This window comes from Motacilla alba, chromosome 9, assembly GCF_015832195.1.
Source record: "Motacilla alba alba isolate MOTALB_02 chromosome 9, Motacilla_alba_V1.0_pri, whole genome shotgun sequence".
NCBI lineage: Eukaryota > Metazoa > Chordata > Aves > Passeriformes > Motacillidae > Motacilla > Motacilla alba.
In genome coordinates this window covers 10,037,427-10,059,128 of record NC_052024.1, presented here as the reverse complement: position 1 = coordinate 10,059,128, position 21,702 = coordinate 10,037,427, and the positions used below count along the sequence as shown (strand labels likewise).

Genomic DNA, 21,702 nt, shown 5'->3' with positions numbered 1-21,702 from the left:
CAGAGCTCTTCCCTTTTGTCAAACCACAAGAGCAAAAAATCTGAAATTAGAGAGTAGAAAACCTGTTCTGAACTTCTGGAGTGACAACACTACTGAGAGAAAATGGTAATTTCCTTTCTTAGTCCCTAACTGAAGGTCTGCCTGTCCTTCCCCTTCACAACAGAAGCAAAAGCTTTTAACAATTCTGAAGAAGCTGTTCAGCAAACCCAGGCATACAAATGTGAAAACCACATCTGTAAAGCAAATAAGCCTTGACTGGCTTTAATCAGTAGCCTAAATGCAGCCTAAGAGACACCTAGGTAGTATCACAGAAATCAGGGAAGAGACCTCTGGAGACCATCTAGTCCAACCCCCCTGCTAGGCCGCTGTGTCTCCATTTCCTCAGCTTCTCCACTTTACATTTAAAACCCAATATTTCTCTTTGCTTTGATTCACCTTTAACTTTAGCAACCATGACATAGCTGTTAGCCTTTCCGTCTCTAATGTCACTTCACATGCTGACAGAAGGTGTAATCCATATCCTTAGCACAAAATCTTGAGATATTTAAAAATGAAGATGAAACTTCTTCCTCTTGGTTATGTGGATGTCACCATTAACTAGCTCTTCAGGTTTCAAGTAGCCTTTCTTAACAACAAAAAGTGTTGATTCAGTAGTTAAATTATATTGTGCCTCTAGCCAAAGTTGGTTAAGAAATTTCCGCACTGTAAATTTGAATAGAGAACAAAACCTGATTTAATATACAAAATAATTCTCTCCACATGCCCCAGGCCCTTCCAAAACTCACTAAACTTCACGATTTCATAATGATGTGCCAACTAAAGGGAATAGCAAGGTGTAGAAAAGGCAAAGGAATGATGTATTTAAAAAGAAACACTGAATCTTTATTGCAGAAAAAAAAAAAAAAAGTTGTCCAAACATGGATTTACTGCCCTTGCCCCCTGCCCTTCCTCTTTGTCTTTGAATCCTCTCAACAAATCTCTGAACAGAGCTCTGACTAAAGAGCAGGGCTCACCATACAGGAGTCAAGCCTTCAGCAGCATTTGTAGATTTGTGAAAGTTCTTGCCGTGGTTTTACTGCTGGATTCCTGTGGAGCGTTTGCTATGTGACTAACAGAGGCCTAATACTCATCAACTAACTGGACAGGGCATATCTTGGGATTTGACCTTAAGGCTAAACTTATTGAAAACAAATCTCAGCAGAAGTGGAATCTTGCCAGGAACTACAAGGCAATTCCAATTGTCTCCAGCCCTCCAAATTTCACACCTGAGGCAACAGGACTCCTGGTGAACTCAGAAGGCTCTGGGCTCAAAACAGTGTTTGCACCATGCATCCATCTCTTGTGAGTCAAGTGCTTTTAATCTCTCCTTTCATGACTAGGGACCAATTCCAATCATTTGCACTGCACAGATTCTCTGACACGGTTATGCAAACATACAGAGCCGAGCCTCAACGCACTCGGTATTTTCCTGAAAAGAAAAAGCAAACAAACCAGGAAAAGTTTGCTGAAAGTAACCAAATAAAATAGTCTGAATGAGCTCAAAACAAGACGTAAGTTGTAGTTAACTCTAGGCTCCTTCTCTAAATGCTTGAGTGTCACATCTGAGACAGCCAGAAAGAAATCCCCGTCATTTAAATCACATGGTTTACGGGGCTGGGGCTCCAGGAACATCATGACATTCGTAACGAGGACTCGGCAAGGATCGCCCGCTCCTCTCGGGAGCCAACGAGCACCTCGCTGTCACGTCCCCGTTCCCACACTGCGGCCAGAGCACAACGCCAGCAACTTCTGCAGCCGTCCTGAACTCCCGCAGCCGCCACCTCCATCGCTCCAGCGGACAGCTCCCGACCGGCTGCCGCTCCCGCATGTCCCGGCCGGGCTCCGGCTGCCAGGCAGCGGTTCGCAGGTGCGAGGAGCGCCGGGCACGGCGCTGCCCGGCGGGGGGACGGCGCTCGCCGGGGCTCCCCGCGGTGCCGCGCTCGGCCCCGCCGCAGCCCGCACGCCCCGGGGAGCGCAGGGCCCCGCGGGGCCCGGCCGCGAGGGAGGGCCGGGGGAGGCGGCGGGGCGGGCGGGGGAGGAGTGAGGCGGAGGGCAGGGCCGGGAGGCGCCGCAGCGCCGGGGACGCGCCGTCGCTGCCCCGACACGGCCGGAGCGGAGGGTCCTGTCGCCTTCGCCGCCGCCATGGCCGGGCGCCCCCCGCCCGCCGCCCCCAGGTAGGGCCCGCGCCCCTCCCCGCGCGCCGCCGCCTGCGCGCTCCGGGCCGCGCCGCTCGGGGCCGCGCCGCTCGGGGCCGCGCCGCCGCTGGGTGAGTACCGGCGCCGGGCGCCCGCGGGGCCCCGCACGCCGCCGAGCACCGCACGGGCTCTCCGCGGCGCGGGCGGGGGTCCCCGGCCTGAGGACGGTCACGGAAGAGCCGCGCTTGGGTTCTGCGGTGCCCGCGGGGGAGCGGCGGAGCGGAGCCGCCGCCGGGCGCGGAGGGGCTCCGGGAATTGGCGTGCGGCTGCGGAAGGGCGGGCGAGGCGCCGCACCTGCCCGGAGGCGCTCGGTCACCCGCCGCCGCTTTGCCCCTACGCCTAAAGCAGGAACTAGGGGGCTTTTCTTACAATAGAAAGAAAAAATAGCCATTGTCGTCTAAATTCGCTCTAACAGCTGGTTTTCATGCCGTAGCATCTCGAGAGAGTCGGTAAGTTAATTAGTGCTTAATGATACCTCTAGGATGTTGTGCTTGAATCAGTTCGACGCGTGTCCGCTACCTAGTTAATCAGATTGTTTCACGATGAAAGAAAAACCTAAAAATCACTGTAGTTCTGTTACCCTGGCTCCACCAAAAGCGCATTTATAGCGGTCATGAAGAACCGATTAGCGCAAAACTTCCTGCAAGACGGAAATGGATGTACGGATAGCAGGAGCCTACCGGAGATGCAAGATGTGGTTAAGCATAATTTTCAACAATCACAAGTAAATTGCATTTTGATAGTAGCAGGCAGACAGAAGTATTATAGAAATTGTACCATTTAAGAGTATCATAGATAAAAAGCGTACGCTGTCAATTATTACAATTCGTTTTGCTTTAGTTGCTCCCAGTGCAATGTCTAAAGGAGTCGTAAAAAGCCGATAGAAATAAAGTTTGGAAAATGCACGACCTAAAAAGTAAGACGGTGAAACGATGTGTAACTACCTAAACACGCATGAGGATCTACTTGGGGGAGGGAGGGACAATGACACCTGAGTGGGTGATAATTACTTTGAGGAGAAATTGCTTCTATTTACTAGTAGGAAATAAAAAGCTTTAAAGCAACCCCTTAGAGAGACTGGATTGAATAGTGTTTCATATCAATAAACATTAACTGGCCAAACCTTAATAATGCTTTTGCACTTCCATCTGAATTGCCTGATCTAGAAAGTCCTGATCTATTAGTCCTTGCCAATTTTTCCCTTGGCATTTCAGGGTGAAATTAAAATTATTTAGCTTTTTAATTTTTGTTATTGAGCATGGCAAGTAATTTTTAATGCATTTTTACACTATGAGTAACAAAGAGATTATAGTGACTTTAGTATTTTATGGGAAGTCACTGTCTGAAAGAGAGAGGGATGCAGACTTTAAGACAAGAGAGACTTTTAGGTTATCTGACACAACAGCTTGTATTTCACACTCTACAAAAACTGGGTGGAATGCAATCTTGACCCCAAGATAAACAGATATTCCAGCAAGGCAGTCTTGAAGGTATCAGGAATTGGACAAGCTGCTGCTTTCCTTGCCTATGGTCTTGTTCTTATTGTTACAAATTTACCTCCTCATAAGCCTACAGTGATCTTCCAACTCCACGATTGTTGCTAAGCTTTTCATCACTGTGTTTAGAAACTGAGGAAACCAGTCCTCTCCATTCCAGAGCTCTGCCATCTGGTCATCTCTTCACCTCTGCTATAGGCCTATTAACCCAGATAAAATTGCCTATTTCTGTAGCAAGGCCAAGGCTAATCTTATTCATGTGAGCAAGGTACCTCTTTTATCTTTCTGAAGAGCGATTCTCTTCCCAGAGCTTAAGCAGGTCAAACCTCCTTACACCAAGATCTACCATTCTCTCTTTCATCTCCTGAGGCTCACTGTTGACAGCTGCTTGTTATTAGTTAATCAAGATAACCCTTTCCTTGCTGAAGCTTTAATTGTAAGCTTTCTGTCTGGGAGTAAGGATCGCAGGGCTCTAGGAAGGGTGACCAGAAGAGCAAGTAGTTTATTCAGGTCATTCCTGTCTTCATCAGGAAATCCTGAGGAAAACAAAAAGCACATCTGGGAATCCATGGGGCAGATAACTTGTTATCATACACCTGCATTATGTCCACCATACAATACAGAGGCAACTTTTAATTGAGATGTAGTTACAGCAGCTGTTGAGAAATACAAACTTTGAATGTCAGCATTTAGGAGTTAGCTTTCCTGACCTCACCAAAGAAGGTTTTCTCTGTCAAACTGTTAGAAATCAAGGGTATTTTTCATTTTCCTTACAGAATCACTTCAGGCATTAACCTGTTTCTGTCACTGTTTATACCTTATCTCAGTCACCTGCACATGCCTTCCTCGGTCAAGGCCACAGCTCTGCCCACTTGCTGGCTGTTACACATCACTGTCACTCCCAGAGCTCAACAAAAACTCAGGCTGCACATCAGTTCCTGCTCAGTACCTTCCCTTCCTTTGCCTTCCAAAGCTGAAGGCAAAACCATAAGCCCTGGGTTGGGATGCCAGCAGTCACTGCAGAGCAGAGCAGGCGAATGGCCTTCAGGCTTCTGATAATTTAGCATTTCCAGCAGCAGCTTCTTGCAGTGAACACTTAGCCTGGGGGTCAGATGAGCAGCTGCAGAGAACTGCACAGAACTGGTAGCTGCCACTCTCCCTTCAAGCAGCATTTTTGATGCATGTTGCAGTTGGGGAGCTGGAAATGTGATCTATAAGGATTTATTTTTTTAGGTTTTTTGTTTGTTTGTGATGGCTGGTTTTGGTTTGGTGGGTTTTTTTATGGTGGAGGAAAAACACCCCCAAATTAAAAAAACATACCAGTTTGTGCTTTGCCTCATCAGGTGAGAGACAGGAAGAAAAATGCAAGAGCTTTTTACATATGAGGCAGGAACTTCCTTGTTTCTGGCCCCTGTGTTAGTGACTGTCTGGGATGCTGCTGCTTGAGGACATACAACCACCCTCTTCAGTAAAACTGCAGTTTTTCTCCTCAAGCTTATGAAACCAAACCTATAAACATATGCAGTTTTATGTATCTGAAAGAAATATTGGCTGCCAAATGAAAGTCTTCCAACATGTCTTTTGGACTGGAACCTGCTTTGAACACACCTTTTGTGTAAATACTAGAAAGAAATAGAGGAATTAGAAGTGTTCTTCAGTTCAGAATTGGAAACAGCAGTGGAGCTTAGAAGCAACATTAGACTAAATAGTAATTTGGAAAAAATTAAAATGCCTGTACATTCAACAGTGATGAGAAGTAGCAGGTTTTATGTTTTAAAAAGTGAAAAGACAAGCCCAAGAATAGACAAGTTCTCTCTATTTCTCATAACTTGCTCTGCATGTAATAAAGTGTTGAATCACCAACACAAAACGATCTTTGGTACATCTCAGAAATACCTGGTGTGGCACATAGTGCACAAAGAATGGCTAGGAACAGCCTTTCTGGTTTTACAGGATCCTGGTGGAAGCCAAGCACTGTTTACATTTAATGATCGTGTTAGAGCTGACCAGAGATGTAAAGAGGTAAGTTATTTAAAGCTGAGAAGAGATCCAAAAGCTGTGGCTGTATCAGAGCTTCCTTACAGGCAGCAGGCATGTGGCGCACACTCAGTGCCACTGGAACTTACACTGGAACACTGTCACAGACAGAGCTGACAGCTGCTCTTGTGCTCCAGCAAAGCAGCCTGGATCTTGTATAACAGAGAAAACAGATTTGGTGGCTTTGAACTAAGATGCTTTTAGGAATGAGTGAAATAAAACTTTGATCCTTTAAGGAGACAAGATTGCAGGCAGACTCCACAACAGCCATGGGACTAAGCTACAGATAACAATTCATTTGAATAAATCATTAAAGAAAAGAGAATGCCAACAAAAATAAACAGAAAAGCATCACATAAACAGAAATAAACACTAAACATTTCTTCTGAAAAATTACCAGTGATGAGTGAAATGATACAAGTGAAGAGGAGCAATGGGTGGGACTGACCACAGAAACCATGTCTTAAGAGGTCTATTCTCCATATTTTTCTACCTCTGTGAGTAAAGGAAAACTGAACGTATTACAAATCTTATTTAAATGAAAGAGAGCAAATAAATCCCCTGAACAAGTGAGTAATGTCAGAACTCCCATTATCAGGAAACTACATGCATTAGAGCAGCAGCTGGCGTCACATATGAGGATGAAATTTATTTTTCTGCACTCATGCAGAACCAGTACTGCAGCCCAACCAGAGGAATCAGTTTAATACTTGCTGGGTATGCTTTTTATTTGCAAATTAGCAGATGAATGTACCAGATATTATGAGTGTAGCAGCCAGAAAAATTATCTGATAAGTTTCAATATTCACTAACTTCTTCCAGTGTTAGTTTCAGTCTCAGTGGTGGGAATTCCTGAAATGACAGGCTGTGCCCTGTTTTCATGGGCAATTACTTTAAGCATTTCACTAACCTAGCTAACCTGTGTTGTTAAACATAGACAAAATTCTCAGAGATGCTTTCCTTCAGTGAGGTCAGGGGAGAAAAAAAATCAGCTAAAACCAGAAGGAGCCTGCATTGTCAAAGGTCATAAGTCTGTGCATGAGGGATCTGATCCCTTGAGGAATGGGACTGTGGGTGAAGGGAGGAGGGAGACTTGTAGAAGTAGTAAAGAAGTTAACTATAGAATTTCTGTGCTTTGTTTCACTAACCCACTTGCACGCTACAGTGACCAAACCACGCTGCTTATGTCCAGGTTTGGCATCTCCATTTCTTCCTTATTTAACCAATCCCATCTGGTTTGAATTCTCTAATCCTGCCTACCCTAGCCTCCCACATGAATTTCTCACTGTTTTCCTGAAAATATCCATTAATCTCCTCTTCCAGCTCCAGCTCTAATCCCCTGCATCCCTTCTCCCCTTTGTGGCTGCGGTAGTTGTAGTAGTGTCAGTCTCTCTGTTCACAGTCTGCCTATGCACACCAACCCTTCTCCTCCTTCAGTCAGTCCTCTCCTTCTCCACACACACTTGAGGAGTACTAACAACTATCAGCAATAATTTGGAATAATAAGAATCTGTTGCTATGCTGCTCATTTTGTATATGATTTAGGTTATGACCTCCTCACAGTAATCTTTGTAGGCACACTCACTAATTCATCAGGGTCTTGTCATCTCCTTCCTCAGCCCTACATTAATCACTTTACTCCTTCTTGTTACAAGGGGTTGGTTCAGCTACTACCTGGGAAGGCACGGGGGGAGGGAGGCATAGACTCATGGCAACCTTTATCTGCACTGTGGCTGATGAACCCCAGCCACTCCTCATGCAGCTATCCTTCCCTACAGTTAAGAACACCCTCTGAAGAACATGTATTAAAGCCGTGATTGGTGCCTGAACAGCCAGAGGTGGCATATGCAGACAGCAGTGAGGTGTGCTAGAGGTGCAGGCTGAGAGGGAGGCTGGAGAGCTCCCTCCTCTGAGGATACAGCCTGGGCTGCCAGGGGCCCAGCAGTGGTCCCTCCAGGCTCACTGCTCTGTGTTACACTCACTGCAGCTGCTCTCACACACAGTATTGGCTTCTTTCAGTGGAGAAGCAGCTTCAATATGAAGGACCAGGAATGCAAGCACTAACAGCCGTGTAGTTTTGAGCATTAACTCAGAAGTGCGGCAGGCAGCTGTAGTTTTTTTCTGAGAAGGAAAATTAATTAAACTTCTACATCAAAACAATAGCTTTAATTACCAACTCACTGGATAAAATGCAGCAGCAGCTTCTCTTCTGGTGTGTTGAACAGGCTCTGCCTGTGCTCTCTGGGAAGAAGCAGAAAGGGGAAGCCTGCCTGGCACTCACGGGGAAGAGGCACTTTGAAAAACTTCACATCTCTCACTATCTCAGTGTCAGAAATTGATGGCTGTTGTTTCCCAATTTTTTAACCACCTCTTTGCTTATCAGTAGATTTGATAGTGCTTCAGACTGCATATGCAGTACAGCTTCCCTTCCTCCTGCTTCACTGAAATTGAGAAAAAACCATACTGCATATTTCTGGTTGTCTTTTAACCAGAACTACAAAGTTAGCATGTGAAGATTAATACTACAATATCTGAGATTTATTTGCTGCCCAGAATGAATTTTAAAACTTCTTTTTTCAGTCCTGTCAACCTTTGGATTGTTGTCATTAATCTCTTTAGTTTCCCTCAGTAATTTTCTTCACTTCAAGACTTGCCTGGTTATTATTGAATATCTGGCTACTGCAAGTGCCCATGACACACAAGAGGTAGTTATCAAAGTTATGTTTCCTCTTGGTTGAGGCATCACAATTTCTTTTACACCTAATTATTCTTGGCTGCTATGTAAGAAAGTGTCATTTGTAAGTCTTGATTAAATTTAATTTATCACTGAAAGAAAAACTTCTTTTCTAAAACTGCCAACAGAACTTGATGCTGGAGTACATATTTCACTGCTAGTGCAATTCAGAACTGGTCAGCAAGTCCTGTATGACCCTAAGACTGAAACTTACCCTTCATGCACTTGCAATAACTTATCTTCCAAGTATTATGGGAGCTTTTTTTGTTTTCTGGAAAAATTTTGATCTACTACATGAATTGCTGGGAAACTGAAATTCTTTGAGCCAAATACATTGTTGTGGTGTAGTTAAAACTTCCTAAACAGAAAGATGCACAGAATTTCATAGGACTTACTTGCATTTTCTTTTAGCAGTGAAAAATATGTGTGGTCCTCATGTAGTCTCTGTGAGATTGCATAGTTATCAAAATTTTATATACAGGCATTCCATCAGCGTGGAGCTCTTCATTACATGCAGTGGCTCTTCAGGATATTAAAGGGAGAAAGAAACAACTCTTAGTTTTCAGAGCTGTGTTTAAATCGGGTCCCAATCTTTTTCCCCTTAGATGCATTTATAACCATCTGTGCTATTTCAATTTGAAAAGAGAAGAAATCAAATCAGCAGGGTAATGTTTCAACAACATACTTATAGATTGTTCCTCTTCTATGTTGTCAGGGCAATGTCCTCCTTCTCAGTGAAAAATGTGTATTACCATTGTAGACATCTAATAAAAATGAACAGGTCATTTATTTTTAAAAGGAAAAGATTTGCATGCTATGGTGTTGAAATGAAAACCTGTTATCCTCACATAAAATCTGGAATCGGCCTTCCCCTCAACTGGAATAAAACAAAATGCTTCTTGAATATTTAAAAATACAGAAGTAATAGCACAGCCCTTAGGGAGCTTAGTTATAGATCACATTGTATCTGCTAAGACCTTCAATCCTAAACATAATACATGCCATAAATTCAATGAAATCCAATGGTCACTTTATCCACATTCCCAAAGGTAGCATATGTGACCTGTGTCAGTGTTTGCATGATGTAATTTAAGTGTTAGTATAGCTACCAAACACAGAGATTTGGTACTCTTACAAATATAGCCATACTTCTGAGATTTTGGAAATCTGTGCATTATGGAACAGCGTACATGACTATAGCAGAGAGGTGGCTTTTGGTACTAGCAGCAGTAGCAGATTTTTATGTCATACAAGAAAAATTATTTCATAGTTAAGTACGTATTTGTTGAGTGCAACAGGTGATTTTCTGATTCAGAAGGCAAGGCTTTTAAGGCATCACGTATAAGAAAAATAATTGCAAACTGAAAAAATAGCAACAGACCATAAACAAGTAGTATAAATACAAATACTAGTCCAAGTCCAATAATGAAACAAACAAAGAGGCTGTGGGACTGGATTTACTTAGCATTAATTGCTTTTGCATACACACAACCAGACCTCTGTGTTACCTGTGTCTTTCTGTAGCTGCAATTGTTACAGTGACTCCCACTAATGAAGCAATAGGAAGGAGTTTGGTGAAACCTGGATTTAAGTACATACTTCTTTTTTTGTTCCTTTGAATTGAAAGGTCTTAGTGTTGATCAGAGTAAAATTCAAACTCTCCCAAAGGCATGAAACAAGGCAACCTCCACTCTTAATGAAGTTAATAGGAGTCTAGTTTATTTTTTTTTCATTAGTTGTAAGTCTAGGAATACTCCTAGACTTTGTCAGAATCACGCTGCAGGCAGTGATCAAGTTGTCTGAGAGCTTAACCTGAGCTCAGTCCGTGGTGCAGAAGGTCCTGCTGGACCTTGTGCATCCCAGTGGGAACAAGTTAACCATGTCAAGACCAGGTTTCACAAGAGTTTCATAATTAATCTGAAGTTCATTGCAAAGCAGTGGCAGTTTATCTACATCATGCTACCAAGGAATTAAGTTAGTAACACATTGACCTGATTCACTGGTAGACTCTCAGAGAGATAATGTCCCATGTTCATGATAGAGTACGAAAAGCTGTAGATTTTAGAGAGTAGAAATAAGCACTCATATTGCCAAAAAGGCTCAGGTTTTCTTGGACTGAAATCTCATGCTTTTTTTAAGCTGGTATAAGTGAGGAAAAAGTTGTAAATGTTGCCTTCACCTAGCACTCAATCCTGTTAATCACATTACAGTCCATGGACAAAAAAAGTTTCACTAATTGAAGCAAGTTAAACCAAATATAATGTTTGCAATATCTTGACAAAATGACACAAAAGCATGTTTTATCATATTAAAAGCCAAGCTGATTAGAGGCAGCTTGATTTTGATCACATCTCTTATAATGTTATCATCCTTTTTAAAAAAAACATACTTTAAGCTGATAATTTTCGAGATTTTTTTTCTCTCTAATCACAGGCTACTCATTGACATATTCACATAGCATCAAAATTGGTAATATTTTTGTTTCTTTGGGATATTAGTAGCAATCAATTGTTCAAGAATATTTCAGGCATGTAAAATGTGTTAAAATAAGATCTGTTGCGAATAAGCCACGACAAAAATGTATTCTTTGGCATTAAAATAAGCAGAATGTACCCTGGCATTTTAACTAGATAGTTTACAAATGTTACTGCAGGTGGTCATAGAAACAATACTGGATTAAGCAGAATAGGAAATTTCTGTTAATATTTCAGATGAAAACACTTCTTTTTAGACTATTGTTTTGCTTTTCTAGTATCATTAGTCAAGGTAAAAACATATTGCTTTCTGAACTCTATTATAATCCTAGACAATGTTTTGGAAGGTTTAGCAGGAATCTAAACCAACTTGGCTTTCTTGCAAATTGGAAGGGCTGGGAAATGTAGTGAAGTTGAAGAAATATATACGTTCACTAGAAATAATACATTTGCTGGATAGGTACTTTTGAAGATATAAAGATACCTTTAGATACCGTTAAGGTAAAATAGTTCCCATAATCAAATTGAGTTTAGTAGGGACCAATATCTCAACTATAAAGTGTCATTTTGACCAGTTTTATTTTTAATGCATAGATATGTTGGTATAGGTGCCTGACCAAAGGAACTGATTATAATAGGCTACAAATTGCCTTCATTTTACAGCTGTAGAAATGATGTTACAATTGGGCAGTGTAATTACTAAAGTGTAATTACTGAGAACAGAAGAAAAAGAGCAAAGTCTCCTTAGAAGAGTATCAACCAGATCTCCTGGCCTTGCTCACGGCAGCAAAATCTTGGTTCTCTTGTGGCTGAGTAGAAGGGATGAATTCAAGCATTTGGGTTCAGAACACCTGCTTAAATCTGTTCTGCCAGACAGGAGGTCAGAATGTCTTTGGTGGCTTCCAAAGCCACCGTTGTGTTGAGGGTGCAAAATACCTGCAAGCCACCATTGTGTTGAGGTGAGGCTCATCTGCCTGTTTCACTTGAAGCACTCCCTCCTTCACCCTGAGAACATCCACGCAGGCTGACCTGGTTATTGATTTGCTGGTGGGCAGGATCACTCTGCAGTGTCACTGTCCCTGTGTGTGACACTGGCTCAACTAGTGCATGCCTTACAGATTCCTGATAATAGGAATCCCTGATCACCTCGTCAGGTTTTTCTCCCTCTGCTCTGATTGACTTAGAGCACAGAAATGCTTCTCTCCCCCACCTCCCCCCCAAAAAAAACGGGGATAAAAAGGAAAAGAAAAAGAAGTTTTCATGCTTTACTGATCAGTTCTGTGGCTTACTGGTGGCTGGGGAGTTTTCAGGCATTTGGAATAAATATTTTGTTATAATTTCCTATAGTATTCAGAGATACTATCTTCTGTGATGTAGACAGGTGCATCTTCACTGCACTGAAGTCAGTTCTCATGCTTTGGAATAAAGAACACTGTACATCATGATGCTATAAACCACTTGGCTTGTCATATGCCTACTTTTTTGTTTCCAAGGCCCCAGGCTGTTCCATAATCCAAATTCTGTGTTGAAAAATCTGGTTTTCCAGTATCAGTAGTCCATTTTCACTAACAATTTTGCCCTGTATGTTTTTAAAAGTTGCTGAAAGGGATGCTGCAGCTGTGGGAAATTCCCAGGCTCCTATCTTAAATATCTGTACTTAGGTACAGACAGGACCCCTTCCTTAATCTCATAATTCCAAAGCCAGATTTATTATTTCTGTGGAGAGGTGGTACAAAAAATTTCAGAAAGTCTGCTGAATATTAGGAAAATGCCATTCAAAAGATGAAAGTGATGTTCACCTTCTGATCACGCACATAATCCTGACTACCTACCACATTTCAATTATGCTTGTACAGTCTATTTGATTTGTAATCAATCTAAGAAGGAAAACACACGAACAGCTAGCAAGTTTTGATTAGCTCCCACATTTTCCATTCAAATAAAATCGTGACACATGCGTTTACTTCTAAGTTATGAACATCTTCATCACATTACTCTTCCCTTCAGAAATATTCAATATCTGTCTTGAATATAACCGCTGAAAAGCTTTTATAAATTAAATTTGAGATCTTTAGAGGATGGCCTTTAAAAAAAATTGTCAGATAGTGAAATACTTGTTTGCATGTGCTGTGCTTTGAGGCTTGTTTTGCCAGTATTTTACTGTTGTTGCTCTGATGCTCCAAATGAGAATCACATTTGCTGATGACAAAAGCTGGGTGAGAAGCTTGTCTGTGATGTTTGGCTATATAATATAAATAGGATGCCCAAAATACTTAATGAATGAGTTAAGGCGAGATTTACATCCTCCACATAAAAACACTGGTGTCTTCCTGTGTTGAGTTGCACTGCTTGTCCTGAGACACCCAGCTGGCAGTTTGTGCACAGCAAAAGGATGAGAGGAGCAGCCAGGGAACGCAAGTTGTTTGTTAGATACAAGAAACATATAAAACAGGCTGTGAAAAATTACCCAGTGGTTTATGGCATGACAGCCTAATTTTCAATGTCTTTGATTTCATCCTGAAAAGTGCTGAGAATTTCTATTTCTAGTTGAAATCTCTGGGAGCTGCTTGCACGTTTGTTATGTATTTAAATTGGACCAAATTTCACCAGTTTCCAGCTGTGTCACAATGTTTTTTTCCATTCATTTTAAAGGAGGATCAGATAACATCATACATTTGAACTATTACATTATGCTGCACTAACACATCCTATATTAAGAATAGGCATTGCCCTCAAAAATGCAGAAATATAAATTTCTTGATAAATATACAGTCATAAACATTTTTTGCTAGAATGGAAAAACAGTTATTTCCTCCTTTCCACAGCACAAGGACCAGTAATGTTGTACAGTACACCTACATATGCTAAGTGAATAAGAGATTTTTTTGGTGGGATATCTTTTTGAGAATATTTCACATTTTATATTAGTTTTGCTGACTTAGTAGGCTTAAATAGCAGCAATTCTATTGCTTTGCTGTAGAGGAAATGAAACTGCCTTGTTCTGATGTTTCATAGTGATACCTATGCCTGTATCTCTCTAAAATCATCTTCCCAATCAGCACTGCTCACTTAAGTTATGTGTATACAGACAAATTGCTCAAAGAATCCTTCCTTTAACAAGATTTCTTATCTTTCCTGCAGTCAAACCCTCAGCAGAGCCTTAGTTTCCCACTGGCTGGCACTCCAGACCTGAGTACAAACTCCTTGCTTTTGGGGCAGAAAAGCAGTCTGAGTTGTCTTTCAGTCCATCTCCATAAGGTAAAGTCCTTTAGACTTCCCTGCATTTAAGGGTCTGTCCTTAATCTTCTCCAAGTCAGTCATTCTTCTTCAGCAGACCTTGCTGGTCCCTAGCTGTTGATCCAAGTCATCTTTTTGTACCTTCTAAAACACCCTCCACCTCAGGAACTCAGCAGAAGTTCCTGTAACCTGTGAGTTCTTGTGGGCATTTCCCAGCAGAAGAGGCCTCACAGTTCCTCCTGTTCTTTCCTGTAGTTTCCTCTAACTGAGGTCCAAGGCTGGAAATAAGGAAATAATAAGGAAAACTTCCAGAACTTCTTTCTGGAAGTTTTCCTTATTAAGTAGCCATTCTACCAACAAAGGTCTGTCTAAAATTGGCTTACAGCCATGTCAAATCCAGGGGTAGGTGGGGAAAAGGCAGGATGCCTGTCAGCTGTGTGCAAAAGCCAGTTTTATATTGGGCTGACTCTCTGTCAGTAAATTACTGACCATCAAAAGCCACCAGCCCAATCATCTGTTGTTCAGCTCCTGAGTGCCAACTATTTGATTTGATTGTCAGCTCTCTGAACTAAATATATCCTGCCATAGCTATTGAATGTGGAGGAGTTTGTCAGACTTGTACATAAAGCCTTGTTATTTTAGCCTTAGTAATTCAATCAGTAAACTCAGGAAGGAAGGAATATTTCTAAGTAGATCATAAAAAATGTAGTTCGTTTTTTTACATTTGTTCTTCAGTAAAACTATTGTCTGTTCTTTTCTAATATTTTAAAAACATGATTTGAAAGAAGACTGATGATTGCTACTGCTTGCAGAGACTTATAGATTTGTTTACTGGTTTAATTTGGAGGTCATTCAGGGCTCTTTGGGCATTGGGAAGTGTACCCCAGCATGGATTATCTTTTTTCTGCATCTGTTTTTCATCAGCATCTAGCTAAAGATCTGGTCTTTTGGCAGCTGTATCACTAATAGAAATGAAATGTAAATCAAGAGTACCCAGTAGACACTATGAAATGAGAAAGCAGAATATAAAGCATTTAAACTTCTAGTGTTTTTTGAGTGCTGCTCTGTAAAACCCAATCCTGTACCTGTTAGAGTGCACAGACAGTGAAGGGAAGTATTCAGTATTTTTGTTTCCCATGAAGCCAATAGCAGCCATGGGAGACTGAAAAAAGTATATTAATACCTTACAAGGTATGATCCTGATATTGCCAGTGATTATATTCTGTTCTTGAGTTCCAAATCCATAACAAAATCAGAAAGACATTTGTTTGAGGTATTTATAGAGTATCTGTTTGACTAACCATCTGTGCTCTGATTGAAGTATACACATTGTCCAGACTGAATAAAAACGATTTATATAGATTAGAATAGTAACTTTGACACTGTTACATCTGAGGATTTTGCTCCTAGTGACTTTGCTGACCTGTTTACTTGCAAAGGTAAATTTTAAAACTGTAAAATTTGAAAGGTAGAATCAGGAAAGAGTATGACTAGTCTGTCCACTTCAAAAGGCTTTGAAGTTAAGAGATGCTGTTTGAAAACTGCATGCCTTTCAAAACTGCTTCTTGCTTAGGGTCTGGATTAAGCTGGCTGCCTTCCTCAGTTGCTTAGTAGCTTTTGGATTTATTTGGGAGGGTAGAAGTAAGAGGATGCTAAGGTATTTTGCTCTGCTTTCACTTCTCTCATATTTCTATTTCAAAATGAGATTCATCCCTTTTTTGTTGTTCAAGATGTTCACTACAGATAGCAGAACAACAGAAATGTATCTCACTACAGCTTGGCATTAATTGCACTGAGAAACCTCCCTGTGTTCATTCAGTTTGCTTCCTTCAAGATTATTTTTTTCATGGATCAGTATGTTCTCTATGTTCAAAATGCCAAGATTAGGAGTCATAATAAAAGGGGAAAAGCAGCAGGCTGTAATATGATTGATTCAAAAAAATATATATGTAATAGTCACTTACTATTTATTGAGATTGCTCCTTAGGAATGATTATTGAACAGCAAGTTTTGGGAAACTGTTTATGCTTGTTCAAGATGGTAGGAAATTGAAGTTTCTGATACTGTTTCACAAGATTAATTTTCTTTAGTGATAACCTGGGGAATTCTTTAAATTACCTCATCTTAGTTGATGTAGCACCATCTGCCACATCTGCAAAGGAGATAATTATTTTTAGGAGCAGCTGTGGATTTTTTGATTAAGTCTTGAGTCATCGAGGTCAGTATTTTTGAATTATTTAACGTAGGAAAGATGAAGCAATTCATTTGCATTTTGGACAGTAGTACACCATGTGTTATTATCACAGTCAGTGATATAAACCTCATAGCCATTTACTACAGTCCTATAATTTCCAGGAAATTTGTTTGTGTTCTTTGTGAGTGCATATAGCTTGTGGGGAAAAAAGTTATCAGTTACAATTCATGAATCAGTAAGACAGCACTGGTGGCAAATGAGTGTGGAGTCTTCTCTGTTAATGTAAACACCAAAGTGAAAATTATGCACTTAACACCAAGTCTTAGGTCCAGGTTCCCAACTTCAGTTTCAAGAGCTGAATTATAGGTTAGGATCTTTCACACCAAAAGAAAACTCTCAAAATGAGCCATTCCTTAACAGAGATTGATTGCTATGCCTGTGGCTTTTTGTGGTACCTGCAAGTCAGATGAGCACATCTAACACAGATCAGCATTCTCCATCACATACTAAACAAGAGAGCTAAGAAAACTTGAGATCTGAGACCTAAAAACTCTATCAGCTTTCTTTATCTTGTAGTGAAAAGGCTCCAATCTGTGCCAGATATCTTGAAAGTCCAGCACTTGGTGTAAGCTCTTAATGTGAAGTAAGGAGCATAGTGTGTGAATGCAGAGCTATCATTTGATGGTGAGCTGGCTACATCTCTGCAAGAGTTTCATTCTGCTTCCTGCTATTGAGGAACTAATGAGAGCAAAAGCTTCCCAAAGCCAGAATAGCTTTTCCCTGGAGAGTTGGTGAAAAATAGGTTTATATTACTGCCTTTGCTACAGAGCGAGGGTGGCAGAGCTGTATGGCCTGAGGAGGGTCTCTTGAGAAAACACCTGTTGAAAATGAAAGCTTAGAAAGGGTACCTATGGGATAAAGAGAAAAGGAAACTTTGCCCTAGCTGAGAGTTGAGATAATTGAAAAAGAGATGTTGAAAAGCCAAATCCATGTTCGGTGTTGGAAGAAAGACCCATGCCCCTGAAAGTATCTGTGCAGGACCTCACACACTGCACTTCCTGAGTTACAGAAGCCTCACTTCTGTGGTGCTGAATGCCCAGCCTGCAGAAGCACAGCTGGGTGCTTGTTTTCCCCTCAGCTGGCATACATTGCTGCAAATCCTTTGTGTCACACCTGGTCATGTACCTGACTGACCAGCAAGAGTGGCTAGCGGGGTTTCCCTGTGCTTCTAGAAATTGTGTAGCCATAAACTCAGTAAGGAAAAGGCTGTGGAGTCTAAAACTGAATGTAGCTCTCCTATTTTGACACTTCTTTGTTAAAAATTTTCTGCGTTTCTATGACTGAACCCTGACTGGTTGGAGCTGTTAGCAAGTGGTGGGAGCCCAGAGTTCCTGCCCCTGGCACAATTCAGGAGTTGAACTGCAGTGCAGCCTGAGAACAGGGGTTCTGCTCAGCAGTTGCAGAACAAGAGATGTGAACCTAAAAAAGAAGCTCTGAAAGTGTTAAGGATACTTGTAAATGCATTGTCCCTTGTCCTGTGAAACACAGTTGCTGTTTTTTCCTGTGCTCCAAATTATCAGCTGGATGTGAAATATAACTCTGAGGATTGGGATAGGAGACAAGAGGATTTAGGTTTACCAGATTTTGGGAACACCAAAGGCAGTTGGGTTTCCTGTCTGAACTTCAGTATGAGTGTGAGCCTAGTCTCATTTAAAATATTTAAGGGCATTTTACATTTCTTTCAATCATCATGTGCTTTTAACAGGGTTTTCTATATTTACAAATGAAAAGTGGGCTTATTTTGAAAAGAACACAGATTTTAAAGGATTAAGAAGCTTTTACACATCATTTCACTTTCCGCATGACTTGGAGGAGAGCTTTACTTTGTATGGGACGTGTCATGTGCTACCCCTTGCTGGAATACTGTCTAGAGATAGCACAGATTTGTGTAAACTCCAGAATGTAACTCTTCAACTACATTTTTCAACTATGATTTAATGTGATATTCTATTTGTACTGTTTAATTAGTTCCAAAGTTCCAAAGAAGGCCTTCAGGTAGTTGTCAAATTGTTATCTTTGTTACTGTTAGACTCCACAACATTTCAGGCACTGAAGTTCAATTCCCTGCACACAGTGGAACTGAGAGCAAATAGTCATGAACAGCCCATCAGCTCCCTGTGGCAGGGCCCCTCAGCCTTCCTCTCAGTGAAGAGCAGGAGAAAAGAGTACAACAGGCCTTGTAGTTCAACCTGGAGGTCAGCCGTGATCTGTAATTTTCTGTTAGATTGCAGAGGTGATGCATCTTATGAAAAGAAGCGGTGCACAGCTTCTGCTGGGAGTGGTGAGTTTCACCTCGTCCAAAGACTGCATCTCAATGTGGACTTATCAAGGAGGATGCTTAACTTATATAAGATTTGACCCTCTGAATATGAGGTTCCTACTTTAGATGGAGATAGAAAGCCAGAATTGACTGCATGTGTTTAATTTCCCTCATTCTGTTAAAGAACTCAGTTTAAGGGCTATAAAATGCTATTTTGCTCCGTCAAATACCAGAGAAATTACTCCCCAGAAATATTACTGTGTATCTATATAATCTGAACAATGAAGCAGAGTTTTGTAAACAGGCAAAAGTCTTCCTTCTAAATACAAATGATGCTGGTATTTTCCAGAGTATGAAGTGGTAACACACTTTCCAAGTGAAGTCAATTAACCCTCTGGTCTCTCTTGTGCATCTATATTCAGTCCTCCCACGTGATTCATGAAACTTCCCCCCCAGCTAGCAATTAACAAGTCCTAAATTAGTTTTACATTTTTTATTCACTCTTCTGATTCCAGAACATCTGGATAATTTTTTAAATTATTATGGGATAGCACCACACACGTCAGCAGAATTCTCATTGACAAAGTTTCTTACCAGTGAGAATGCATATATTCATGGCTAGTCCTAAGCACTCCAAAGACCCAGACTGGGAAGCAGAACATGATCATGTAGGATACTTTGCCCTAGTATGTTCCTGTATAAGTAGTACTTTAGCACATGTGGCCTTTAACTGTGATCATGTCATGACCAGAAGGAAAAGCTTCATTAATCTTGGACCAATGTGATTATTAAACGATGGAAGATCTTTGAAGACTGGCCTGAACTATTCCAAAAGAAAAGTATGAGGGTTGGTTCTTGCTGTGTATGCAAATAATTTGGCCGGGGGAACTTGGTTTTATGGTTTTGTACTTCACATCTGCACAGTTCCAAAGTAAACATGTTTGTTGTGTACCACTGAATCACAAAACAGAATACGTGCATGACTTCGCTTAGCCCCAAACCTACAGTGTACTGAGCTGTTCCATCTGGATTACAGAATACTGCCTCTCCTGTTGTGTTTTTTACTTTGTAATCACTACCCCATTTCTTCCATCCTGGCAGGTAAAAATGCAGCAAGTATTTCTGTTGTTTACCAAGCAGAATTATTGCAGCAAGTATTTCATTTGCTGCTCCAAGCTGCCTGCTTATAGAAAACAAGCTAGTACCACTTTTTACAGTGGTATTCAAGACAGACACATCTGGTTGTAGGCAGTTTATGCTTTCCTCTAGTCTTCAAAAGACATCGGTCTGCTATTTTATATCCAAAGTGTGTAGCTCAGGATAGTCTTCCAAAAAGGGAAAATTAGTAATAAACAGACTAGTAATATCATCTAGGAGAGTACAGACAGCATCTGGTATGCTAAGTTACATCTCTTTACTGACCTGTGTTTTGGTATTACTTGAGTTTTTTATGTGCCTGAGTCACTGGAAAGGTTTTTGGGGGCTTGTTTCTTTTTTGTTCTTCAGCAACTTTGAATCTCCACTGATGCATGAAGTCCCAGAGCGCCAAGGCAGCAGCACAGACAGTTCTGCAACCAGTTTGGGAAGCTCTGTCACAGCATGTAAGAAGGTAACTTTTAAGTTTATGTTATATTCAAAGTCCGGTATATATATAGCTTTGCTTTTTAGCTTTCAGCTTTAGTGAGGAATACAAAATTTAAGTGATACTTAGAAAAGGTTTGATACAGAAAAGCAACTTAGTGGTTCTGTTATTGTATCTTGCAGGTTTTGTCTGCCTGGTCTGTGCTTGTCTGGTCCCAAAATACATTATACATATATGGGAGGTATCCCATTGAATGTATACATTATACATATATGGGAGGTATCCCATTGAAAATTTCTAATTTACCTCATTATCTGACATTTCATTATATGAAATAAAAGCCATGCATAGCATGAATATCTTCAGGGTTGCTCTTCAATAAATGACAAGTTTCTGGGACACAGACAGAGCTTTGCTTCCTCAGGTCAATGCAGTGCAGGGTCCTTCATGAAAAAAACTTTGATTGGAATGGTTTCTACAACAAGAGGTGCTATAGACTGCTGTTATTGTTTCCTAAAACCAGGTTTCTATGTTATTATTAATTCAGAGTATGTGCGGGGGGGAAGTGACACCTGTGTGTGTATGTATGTCATTAGGAGGGGTCGAATGTCATTTTATGCATGTAGCTAATTTCAGTACAACTGATAATAAAAGGTGAAGACCTTTGATTCCTCCTTCCTAGGAGCTTGTTATGGCAGTACAGTCTGAGGGAAGGAGGCACTACCAGAGACTATTGAGGAGGACAAGTTGTCTTTCACCTCTCACTCTGCAATAAACCTCAGAGCTCTACTGTCTCCCACAGGCATAATTCTAGAGCCGGAAAGATAGCATTAATTTTAAACTTTCACAGTTCATTCAGTCTTCTCATAATTCTCTCTTTTAATAATGTTTTCATTTTGGGCTTGGAGGTTTTTGTTTGTTTGTTTTCTGTAAGAACAGTGAAGGATAAAACATGTAGATGCTAAAGATATTTCCTTATACTGAAAACCACACACAGAAAATTTGTTAAATATAATATCATTGATATAAAAAGAGAACTCGATAAGACAGATGTATATGCTGGGACTGGGCTTTTCTTCCCCACCCCAACATGGCTAAAGATAAAATGTCAATTTTTCATTTGATCAAAGGGTTCATTTGCAAAATAACAGTTTTTAAAAATACTGCTGACTGTAACTGGAATCCTCATATAGACAGAAAATCTACTGTGTGGGAAAAATCTTAAATTTTCAATTTTCAATTTCAATCTCAGGGTTGTTTACTTTACATAAGAGTGAAGGACAGTGGCACAACACTAAGTGCCACCACTGCCTTTACAAAAAGGGCTCCTGCTTGGTTACCTTCATAAGTATCACTCTCTTTGAAAGGGTAGCCTGGTCTCACATGGTTGAGAG

General features: G+C 40.9%; 1 protein-coding gene across 8 annotated transcripts in view; it reads left to right on the top strand.

The window, feature by feature from the left end:
• Positions 1-1,652: 1,652 nt before the first annotated feature.
• The window catches only part of LOC119704404 (SPHK1 interactor, AKAP domain containing), a 63,285-nt gene continuing 43,235 nt past the window's right edge, over positions 1,653-21,702 (top strand). The window contains exons 1-3 of one of the 8 annotated variants that reach the window (XM_038145613.1): positions 1,654-1,906; positions 14,117-14,233; positions 20,233-20,335. In XM_038145613.1, coding sequence (XP_038001541.1) covers positions 20,252-20,335 — 84 coding nt within the window. In that variant the 5' untranslated portion in view covers positions 1,654-1,906; positions 14,117-14,233; positions 20,233-20,251. Of the gene's footprint in view, positions 1,907-2,081; positions 2,214-2,276; positions 2,684-10,275; positions 14,234-20,232; positions 20,336-21,702 lie in introns of those variants that run through there. The other 7 variants (XM_038145615.1, XM_038145614.1, XM_038145618.1 and 4 more) reach the window with 7 other exon arrangements.